This window comes from Parasteatoda tepidariorum, chromosome 7 (genome assembly GCF_043381705.1).
Source record: "Parasteatoda tepidariorum isolate YZ-2023 chromosome 7, CAS_Ptep_4.0, whole genome shotgun sequence".
In the NCBI taxonomy this organism is placed as follows: domain Eukaryota; kingdom Metazoa; phylum Arthropoda; class Arachnida; order Araneae; family Theridiidae; genus Parasteatoda; species Parasteatoda tepidariorum.
Genome location: NC_092210.1, coordinates 40,055,258 through 40,067,321, shown reverse-complemented (window position 1 = coordinate 40,067,321; position 12,064 = coordinate 40,055,258). Strand labels below are relative to the sequence as shown.

Below are 12,064 nucleotides of genomic sequence, written 5' to 3'. Positions count from 1 at the left end.
TGTGTTTTCTTTCTCCATACAATTAAAATTTAGTTTCCAGAGGATTATTGTAAGGTATTATCATTTCTTTTTAAATTTTGTCTTCTGATGCAAAATGAAATGGTAATGATACACCTCTGATCGTTTTGAGCTTTCTTTTAAGAAATACAAAAACTACTTCGAAAATTGATTGAAACTTTTTAATTTTTAAGATATTCAAATCAAGTTTTTTTTATTAATTGCCAAATATGGTTCACTAGAATACAAAAAAGAAAAAAATTAAAAGGAAGTAGGAACATTGTTTATAAATAAAATGTTTTTAAAGCATATTTAAAAATGTTTTAAAAAATTATAAAGCCGGAAAACAAAATAAATAAAAGACATAATCTCGTCATCAGCTCGCATGATTATATCCAGTAAAAAGAGTGATTTTCTAATATTGTATTAATATAGCCAAAAAAAATATATCTATACAATAGTGTAATGCTCAAACTATTGTATTAGTATGGTTTGCTTTGGCTGTATTAATACAATATTAGAAAGCACTCTTTTTCGCGGTTATAATTGTGTAAGCTGATGACTAAATTATATCTTTTCCTTATTTTTAGCTTTAAAATTTTCTTAAATGTTTAAATATTTTTTAAAAGCATTTTATTTATTAATATTTTTCTTCTTCTCTTTTAAAAAATATTTTTTTCTCCTTGTTTTTTTGTACTTGTGTATTGTAATCTTCAAAAAAAATTTTACATTTTTTTCAAAATTGATGATCCACACAACTAAAAAAATTTCAAACCATTTCTCCATTGGATTTTCAAATCAAACATAACTAATTTTTGTGTTATTGCAATGCGAAAAACTTCTGTTGTTTTTTCCAGTTTTAAAACATATAATATTACTGTCTATCCAATATTACTTGCACTACTTTTTATTTTATTTTGAAAGTCATTTTATAGTGATAGAAAGTAATAACCTGAAAGTACAATATAACAATATATCTAAAAACAAATAACACAAGATTGTATAAATAGTTGACAAAATATAAATATCCTTCCAATAATTCTGTCATGGCTTTGGTGTGTATCCTAACACTGTTGCGCCAAGCTGTTATCGCTCTGAAAAGAGCTTTTTATATATTCAACCTGAATCACCAATATAAGCACAGACTCAAACAAGACAATGTTCCAGGCAAAAAATGTTATTGCCTTTCTCTCTTGCCAATCCCAAAGGAAAGAGCTCACTTAATGTAATGGCGTTGGCGCACAATACTGTACCATTTTCTTAAATGCTTTCTAACGTAACTTATCTCTACATGTCCAAAATTCTAGCAGGAAAAGCGCTGAAATAATGCTTTTTTCTTGCTAATTTTTTTTTCTTTCTTTATACTGAAAGTGGCGAGAGTAATCAGAACAAAACACTTTCTTCGAAAGATCTGCCATCAACCACACTCAACTTCTGAGATAAACTTATTTTAGTCATAAATTATTATCGTTTTTTGTATTCTAAATTGCTTAAAAAATAACTTTTCTAGTTTTGAAATTCTGCTCTTTATGTTGTAATGGCTTGAATGCAATATTTTACTATGTCATTTTTTATTTAATAATATTTTACTCTTAACTCTACTAATCCTTACATTTAAAGAAAATTCTGCCTTGTAATGAAAACACTTTACCTAAATGATTCTAAGAATAATTTAAAGAGAAAGGAGAAAATAGTTTCTAGGATTTTCCCTGCTCTTCACATTTTGTGCCACGAACATTAAGATTTTGCATAATATTTTACTTTAAAATATTTAAAGAAGATATATCTTCGCAAAACTATATGCCAGAAGAAAATGGGTACATTTGATAATATGCTTAGCTAAAAGTTGCTTACATAAAAAAACATTTTTAAAGCATACGTAATCATTTTCGGTAAGAAACAATTTTAAACTTTTTCTGTAGACAATTTCATTTGATGAGCTAAAGCTGATTTCAAGTAGAAATTAAGATACATTGTTTATTATCATGATCAAAACAAAGATAGGATCATATTTACTAAAGCTGTTCTAAAAACATTCATATTTAAAAACGTCTTTAAGTCTTGATAGGTTTTTTCTTAATTTTCACTTTGAGAAAAATAGATTAGCAAACTTAGAATATTTCATATTCGATTCATAATATTGGATTGTTCGGAAAGTAATTTCGAGAGTGGGTAACATAAATAAGATAACAAAACAAAATGTTTAGTTGCTATATACTTAATTAGATTGCAACAAATGACAATCTCTGGCCTGAAAAAACTTTGGTCTGATATCCTAATATCAACATACGGTCACAAAATGGTGATTCAATTCAATTATAAAAGCAGCAGGTGTGAATTGGAGAACAAACAATAGCAATAAATCAAATGTTTTGGAAAGGTTTGGACACGACCTTTAACCAATATTGGATTGATGATGGTTGAAGATAATATGTTATTCTAAATGAATGTTATTCTAAAGATTGACTCTGTAACCTATGAGCGTGCCATAAGTCCCGAAATAGTCTGAAATATTCCATGAAATACACAATGGATGATAAAAAAACGCATGTTTAATATTTTACAAAACACTAATCAGGAATAACTAAGTCAATTCTCTAATCTTATCCAAAATTCTCATTATCATATCTGCAATAAAAGACTTTACTTAAGACTTTGTTCTTTAAGTTTACACTTTCCCCACAAGGGGCAAAATGAGTGGTTCGAGTTGGAAAACATAGAATATATTTTTTTCAAATTATTAAGAGCTAAATAAAAAACGCACTTAACATAAAACATGGTTTCTTTTTTTCCGGTGCTACGTATATTTTCGAAATAATTAATCACACATGCATTTATTTGTTTCACAGAAATTCACTAAGTTTAACCAACAATTAAGAACATCTCAGTGCAGAAAAAGAGTTTTTAATAACATTAAACAAACCAACAACAAAATCCTTTCGCGAAAATGTAAGAGTTCAAGAAAATATAAAATTAATAGCCTTCAATATAAATTATTTAAATGAAAATAATAAATTTTGACCGATGTCTCAAAATTTTTGTTTCCCAAGAGCCGAATAAATACCGCTTGATTCCTGTAAGCAGAATTTAAACTAAAATGATAACTGCCTTAGAAATCAAGTCTAATATTAGCAAAAATATTTTCAAGCAGTTTTCGAAAGTTGATCATAAACGATATCTACTTCCTTTATCCTTAGTTTTCTATTCTTGATTCTTCCTAATTCTTATTCATGTCCTATTCTTTTATTCCATCGTAATCTTCTTAGTGATGGAACTAAGCTTCTAAATTATCTTAACTCTTTAAATAATTAATCACAAACCGCATTGTGACATGCGGTTTGTGATTGTAATTGACAAAAGCTATTGTCATTCTAATAACTAAAATCTCGGTAATTTTTACCAAAGCACTTCGGGAAGGATTTTGGTAAAGTTAACAATAAAATATGGTTTTATATCATGCGATAAAATTTGTTAAACGTAATAAAATTTGGTCATTTTTATCATGAGTCTCTTAGAACATGGCCATTTTTTCGGATAAACTTACTTTTGAGTATTTCATGTCATGTGTAATAAGAACAATAATTTTCAAAATCAGAACTTCTTATTTGTTACCATATGAACGGAAAAATTACCAAATGAATGGTTTAAATGCCTAACATTTTGGTTTTATTATCCAGAATTATGGATTTTTTACCAAAAATTTCCTTACCATGCAGTATGAAAATTTTACAAATTTTTTCTCCGTGAACTAATGCTTAAAAAATTTGAAATTTGAAGATTTAAAGTGTTAATATATTTTTAAAATGTAATGTAAATGCTCTGCAACATGTGAGTGAAATGCTATGCCACCATATATTTTATTATAATATGCCCATTATTGAAAAATGATTATCACTTTAAACGAGTTTTATTCTATAAGAAATATTGTGATAAAATACAACATAAGGAAAAAATTTCCTCTATATTTTTAAGCATGAAATAGTCAATAAATATTAAAATCATATTTGTAAAAAATAGCATGCTTCCAAATTTTTTTATTGAAAATGATTCAACGTGTCATTTTTCTTCCGGATGCACTTTAGTATTTTAAATGCAAAAAAAACAGTTATTTCTAAAATTATTTATTATTTATAATTCAATACTAAAAAACTCCTATAAAAGTTAATCTAATCAAAAGCTTAAAATTTTGATTGAAATATGATTTAATTTAATCTCACGTTGTTACTTAATATATTTAGGAAACACTAAAAAGTAAAAAACTTGAGATTTTTTTCATCCAATAAACAAAGAAGTTTTAAATTTATAAGCGCTAAACATTAAGCAACAAAATAAAATATTCTCTTAAGATAATAAAATGGGAAAATAAGAAAGAATAAGAAGAAGATACTAATAATGATGATATAATAATGACATAATAATGATACTAATAATGACGATACTAAAAATAGAATGATACTAATAATTTCATAATTTAAAACTGTAATTACTTTAAATGATCAGAAATTCTCAACACATTTAGAAAAGTGCAAAATGAGCATAAGCCACCAAATGATTTCTATCTCCTTCTTATTATTTAATAAGATAACTTTTAAGAACCATTGAATAAGACAAGTGTGCGATTTCTTTAGGTTAAGATTTCTACTTTGCAAATACATTAAACTAGGAGAGATGGTTATGAATTTTATTTTACTAGTTAACAGAGTTATTTAATTTACCATATTTAAAACAAACTATTTGCCTTTGGCGACCAGCTTGGCTACCTTTCAAAATTGTCTTGTACAAAATATGAACGTTAATGATAACCGAGCTAAATGCGTAGCACAACTGTATTTAAATATTCTGTATAAAAATATATGGGGAAAAATATATAGATAAAATATTTCTATTTCAATTAGACAATGAAATAGGGTGGCTAAAATATACACACAGAAACAAAATGTATGAGTGAAAGAGGTACTACTAAATACTCTGCCGAATGTTCTACTGATCTCTTTATAGATAAAATTTTTTATTTCAGAACTGGGTGACACAATGGTCACCGACTCAAAAGACTTCATTCTGGAAAGTCCAACAGATAGCTGGTCAATGACTAAATACAATTTTTGTCAGATCCAGAACAACCCTTTCAAAAGTTTGATCATCATAGAAATCTTGCCAATACCTTGCGTGACAAAAATTACGTGCTTCAGTCATAGTTCCACAGTGGAATTCAGCAACGTTTGTAAATTCTAAAGTTTAAATTGAAAGTTTTATTACTATAAAAATGCAAAATAATTCTAAATAAATGCTTAACGTATAATTTGATTCAAAGCCGGTCATCATATCATATTCATCATTTCATCATATTGCAGAAATTTAAAGTTACATTTTAGAGACTTCCAGATATATTTTTCTTTTCTTAGAAACATACATACTATTTCTTTGCAACTATAATATATTGAAATTATTTAATAAATTTGCTTTTACTTACAAATACGCAAGTTTATATTGTAGATTTAAAAATATGTTACGTTGGAGTTCGAAAAGGAATTTCAAATAATTTTTTCCTCGGATTAATTATGAAAGCAAAAAAAAAAATTACATTCCTGTAATAATTATTTTATGAAATTTATAAATATTACAAAATAAATTTGAATTAAAATATAAAATTTTATTATACATGTTTTGATAATAAGTGATTTATCATTAATTATTTAACAAAAATTTATGAAAAACAAATAAAAAATAGTTTAAGTATACACTATTTTGATTTTATGAAACACTATTTCATATCCCTTTTCAGAAAGTTACCCCTCAATTTCATTGATCTAAGAAGGTCAAACTTTTATACTACTAGGCTATCACTTTACAAATTTATATTGCTAAATTTATAATTTTTACTCCCTCTTTAGAGACGTAAAATATACTTAATATTCTATATTTTTTATGTATTCTTAATGTACTTAATATTTTTTTATACTTAATATTCTTCGAAATAGCACAGTTTTCTTTTTTTTTTTTNTTTTTTTTTTTTTTTTTTTTTTTTTTTTTTTTTTTTTTTTTTTTGCCTTTTAACAAAACAAAGAAACACAAAGTTGAAAAAAATGTCTATTGTTTTCCGTTCCCTCAATCTTAAATGTTTCTGGGTTTACCAAATGACGTTTATTTTAAAGAAAGCAAAATTATAAAATGCAAATTTGGCTCTCTGAAACCCTGTGCAATTTTCAACTTTTATAAAACAATATTTTACGTCTTTCTTTAAAGAGATAAATTGTTAAGTTTGGGAAATCAGATTCTTTGAAGTATCTTTTTCTGCTTTTACACTTTCGTAAAAAAAAATCTTAAATGTTTTTTGGGTATCTAATTTCCTTAATAACGTAGTTATTCTTACCAGTTATTATACAATGCTATAAAATTACTTTTTAATGGACAGTAATTTCATTATAATTCAATTGTTTTTTATTTTGTTATTAATGCGTATAATTCATGTGTATTTTCTGTAAATTATCAATACATTATTGAAATATTTTCAGTATTTTTTTTGTAGCACAGTCAAAAATTAAAAGAAAATTATTTTATATTAAAAAAAATTAAATTAAAATAAGATTTTCTAAGTAAATATAGAACATAAAACGGAGTCAGCTAGCTAAAATTTATATAAATTTTTTCGAGTTACTTTATTCGTTAGGTTTGAGAAACTATGTATGTTTATAAACTATCTTTTTTTTTATGTATTAGTTATTTAATTATTCTATCTTTCAAATTTACCTAGTTTAGAGGGTTAAATTTTTGCACTATTAGATTTAGAGGTCAAATTTTGATTACTGAAATATTTTTCGTTATAGCTCTTTTTTTATGGATTTTTAACGTTGTGTAAAATGAAACATTTTAAAAAAACTGTCTATTGTCTTCAGTTTCTTCAATCTTAAATGCTTCTGATATCTAATTTTCCATGTGACGTTGATTTTCAAAGGAAAATACGTAAACAAAAATCCTATTTTGCTTATGGGGAAACCCGTGTAGCTTTTATGAAACAATATTTCACGTATCTTTTTAGAGAGTTGCATTTTCTTTTTATTGTTAAATTTAGAAACTCTTATTTTGGTACTTTGAGTCAAGTTTCAAGTTTAATATAGTTTCATTCTGTTCAAGTTTCTATATTATTGCATTGCTTTAAATTGAAATTTTCCGAAAAATCAGCTTTTTTCATTCTTTTTATATTTAAAAAAAACTGTATTAAGAAAAATTTAATATTTTCAGTTTCTCTCAATCTTAAATGTTTCTGGGTATTTAATTCCTCAAATAACGTTGTTTTTTAAAGAAAACTCCAAATTCCCATTTTTGTTCTGTAAGACCCAATAAAGCTTTTATAAATTAATACTTTACTTTATTTAGAGAGTTTTTATATTACGTTTGGAGAGTCAGCTTTCAATATTCTTAGGGTTAGAGGCAAAATTTTTAAAATTAATTATTCTAAAATATTCTTAGAAATAGCTCATTTTTTCTGCCTCTTACTTTCCTACAACTAAATTAACGTTGTATTTTTAAAAAAACTAAATCAAAAACGTAATTTTTGGTTCTGTGGAACCTAATGCAACTTTCAAAAAATGATATATTATTATATCTCTTTATAGAGTGGAACTATGTTGAGTTTAAAAGTCAGCTTTTGGTACTTTTCCGTTGTAGATCAAGTTTTTGTATGTAATATTTTTCATTGAATAACTTAAGTAGTTCAGCTAAATAACTAGTTTTTCCCCTTTTACCATCTAGTAAAAAAAGAAACAAAGTAAAGAAAAATTATGTATTGTTTTTAGTTTTCCACAGTCTTAAATGTTTCTGAACTTTCCAAATAAAGTTATTTTTAAAAAAGAATAGCATAAAGTGAAAATATTCCGTGAAAAATATTCCGTTTTGATCTTATGATACTCGTTTCACCTTAATGAAAATAACATTTTACAAATATTTTAGGTAGTCAGGTTTCTACACTGGTAGCAGACATTTATCCTCATATTTGATTTGAAGGAAGTTTAGTTCATTTAGTAATTTATTGGAAGCTGTTCCCGTTTATATGATGGAAGTGAATTCATTGCAGGTTTATGAAGATTTTGAACATAGTCGTAAAATAATTTTAGTACATTTGCGCTTCTTATGATTTAGAGATTTTTTATTCCAGAGAATTGAACAAAATTATTTCAAAAAAAGAATTGCAGATTTATTTTTAGAAATATTATTATTAGATACATCATGGCTATTATATATCAAAAATAAAAACTGTTCCCTTATAGGGATAAAGATATGCGTTGTCTCTAACATGTAGATTTTCGTAAAATTTATTAAGGGTTGGACCGTGGGGTGAACCCCCACCACTCAGTCTTAACGTCAAGAATTTAAAATTAAAAGTCACTGAATTGCTCCCAATGGAGAATTAGGTGCATGGGAAGAGATCCATAGTTGACAATTTATCGAAAGATAAAATAGCCACAAAGAAGGCCAACCCAACTTAATGCTAAATTTTAAATAATTTGGCTATAACTTAATCGCCAAAAAAACTTAAGAATTAATATAACCCCGTAACTGAAATATTTTTGTGGTATGAGAAATAAAGTAATTTAAGGAATGAATTAAAAATATAATAATTTCTGATGATAAAATATAATTTTGATGTTCGATGTAGTCGCAACTGTGAGCTAATGAGTTTTACATTTGTATTGAATTAAAAAATTTGCTGTTAAATTGATTGATAAGTAGAGAATAAAATATTTATATCTGCTTTTTATAAAATGCAATAAAAATTAAATAATTGATTCAATTTAATTAAAATTAGATTGAAAAATGTATTTAAATGTATTAAATGTGATTTAAAAATATATTTAAGATATTAAAAATGTTTTTAAAGCTAGGAAATATGTAATGCCTATTGTTATTATATCATAATCAAATATCTTTATCTTTTCTTTCTCTTAAGGTCTTCAATTGTTCAATTGTCTGCTTAATATTAATATATATATATATATTTATATACTAAATAAATAAGATATAATTGATACTACAAATATCATTATTATTATGAATATTTCGTATGGTAACTATTTATATTATGAAATATACTTAATTGTTTTCATGGATATGTTGAGATTATTGAACCTGTCACAAGCCTATGTAATTAGCTTCGTTGGTAACTGTTACTTGAAATAGGTTTAATAGCAATATTCAAATAAATAAAAATGTTGCAGCTTAACTAACATTAAGGAAAATTGCGAAATATTCGGAAATTCTTTTTGCAACTTTAATTAGAAATCACTATATTACTTTCAAATAACTTATTTTATATCTATTTCATATGTTTACCTAATTTTGATAGCCTAAATATGAATTACTCATAACTAATATGATTTTTATAGATTTCATTAGAAATGAAAAAAGAATATCAAAGTTACTACTGCACGATCAAAATAATAGCTGACTACAAATTATAAAATACACCTGGCTTATGTTTTTATTAAACTTTTAAAAAAAATTAATATTGTTTTCGGACAACTAATTTCAAATCTATGTAGCCTCGTGTAACTAAATAAATGTTTATGTCAATATTAGGAGAGAGATTATTTAACGAACGAAAAAATATCAACTAATATGTTTTTTATCAAATTGAACGACTAAAGTAAACCTTTAATAGGATAGATTAGAGTCATTAGTGGACCTGAAAATAGCTACTTGCCACTTTGCCATGTCCAAGTCAGCAGGAAAATAGTAGCAACTTAAATTACACTAAATAAACCAGACACTTTTTCCAATATTTTTTTTCGATTTTTTTTTTATTGTTCATAGAATTTTCTTGTTCTGTGAAGTCAAGTCAGTATGTTTAACTAAATTTTGTCACATCTTTATATTATTTTTATTGTTGAATTAACTCTTTACTGCCGTAAATTATTTCTAATCGAAATTTAAAGTTAAAAAAAAATTTAATCCAAGTTAAAAAAAATTGGTTGTTAAATAAATAGGATAAATTGGTACTGGCCACCGTAAAATTAAATTTATTTAAATTTAATTAAATTATTTAATTAATGATTGATAAATTTAGTTAATGAATTTAATTAAGTTCATTAAATTTAAGGATAAAGTAGCTACTAAGTTAGAGTCAGCCGGCCACTGACCACAAACTGAAACTTGAAATTTTCAAGATCTAGTCATCAATTTATTATTTCTTTTCCTTCTCTTGTTTATTGAACAACATGCCCTTAACATATTATTTATCAAAAAGTTAATCATTTAAAGAATTTAGACATTATTTTTACGTGCATTAGGTCACAGATACATCAATTTAATTAATTGATGCTTGTCACTGAAAATCGAAAGTATAAAACAAATATCTAAATTAATAGAATCCTGCAGTCAAAAAGCAGTCGTGTAAAATTGCATATTTTTCAAGGCTTGATCTTTTTCTTAATTAGAACAGGATCTTTTTATTTTCAAGATACTTTTTTTAGGTCTTATCCATCATAAATATGAATTAGTTAACTTGATGATTATTATCCGTAATCAATTTCATGGCAAATTAAATATAAGGTATTAAAAAATTTTGTACATAATAATACCACGTGTCTTTTTGTTTAGGTTTTTAAATGAATTATGCAATAATATTAATAATATTAATTATACGAAAAAAATATCACGAAAGTTTAGTTGCTACACTCAAAACATAGATTTCGAAAAAATTTAATTAAATTTATTTTGGTTTCCTACAGTTTTGTTTATTTACTATTTTGTTTTCGCTTGTTTTTTCTTGTTTATTTTTTATACTTTTTTTAGATCTTGTCAATCATAAGTATGAATTATTTTACTTGATTCAGATTATTATATTCGCTGCAGATTTAATAACAAATTAAGAAACAGTGATTGAAAAATTTTATAAACCATAACAAACACCTCGTGTATTTTGATTTCGTCTTTTAAATAAAATGCTCATGATGTACATAAAATGTACATGATATATGGATAAAAAAAACATTAACATAGAAATTTAGTATCCCCATACAAATCGCTAATCTTTAAAACAATTTAATTGCCTTTATTTTGATTTCCTATATTTTTGTTTATAAATACAAACAATATTTAAAGTTAAATAAATTTTATTATTCATTACTGTAGAGGAATGGCTTAATTTATACTTAACATGCTAAAACGTAATTTGTAAAAATCGAAACCTTTGATGGCATTATCTTTATTGAACTATTCGAAAACTAAATCATTTCCCTCATTTTAGAATAATACCTGTCATGTTCAACACGCTGACTTTTGGCATTCTATCAAAACTCCAACGTACCATTACGTTTTATATTTATAACTCAAACACATTGAAATTATCAAAAAAAAGCGTGTCCCCCTTACCTGTAAAAGTGGCATAAATCAATACTCTTAATCTCCGCATTTGTAGGAAACGAAGCACCAAATTTTATTGAGCATCGGTTAATAAAAATCTAAAAACGATCAAAATATTTCATAAGAAAACATCTTATATTTTTTTTTACTTTGCAATTCATTAGACCCTGGCAATGTGCCTAAAGATTTGCTCTCCGCTATCTTTGGCGATGCTGATGTTCTTCTGGAAAGCAGCCAACTTTGTATCTCATTGCCGGTTTCGGGGTTATAGCATCACTCTTTCCTTGTCGCCAACACTTCTAAAGCTCGCCAATCAACCCGGAGACGTACGATTCTCATTTACTAGGTAAACATATCAAGCTGAGAGAGTGTTTCTGGGTTACAGGATGCGTTTATTTCTCACCGATGGCAGAATGAAATTACTACCTAGTACAGATAAAGAGTTGAACAATACTTTATATTTCTTATGTAAACGATAAACGCTTGATATTAATATCGACTTTTAAAAAAAAAATTCCATTTTAAAATTACAATATTTTATTAATTACAACATTTTAAAAAATAATTAATTTTTCAATTAACAAAAGGAATTATTATAACAGAGAAAATTAAAATGAATAGTAAAATTGTTACAACAATCTATGACTCTATGCATATTATATACATACATACAATATATATATATATATATATACATACATACAATATA

General features: G+C 25.4%; 1 protein-coding gene across 1 annotated transcript in view; it reads right to left on the bottom strand.

Annotated features, from left to right (window-relative positions):
• Positions 1-11,635, bottom strand: part of LOC107454033 (UPAR/Ly6 domain-containing protein qvr-like) — a 34,881-nt gene extending 23,246 nt beyond the window's left edge. Inside the window, exon 1 of the mRNA XM_016071076.4 lies at positions 11,365-11,635. Coding sequence (XP_015926562.1) covers positions 11,365-11,404 — 40 coding nt within the window. The 5' untranslated portion in view covers positions 11,405-11,635. The remainder of the gene's footprint in view (positions 1-11,364) is intronic.
• Between the last annotated feature and the right edge of the window lie 429 nt (positions 11,636-12,064).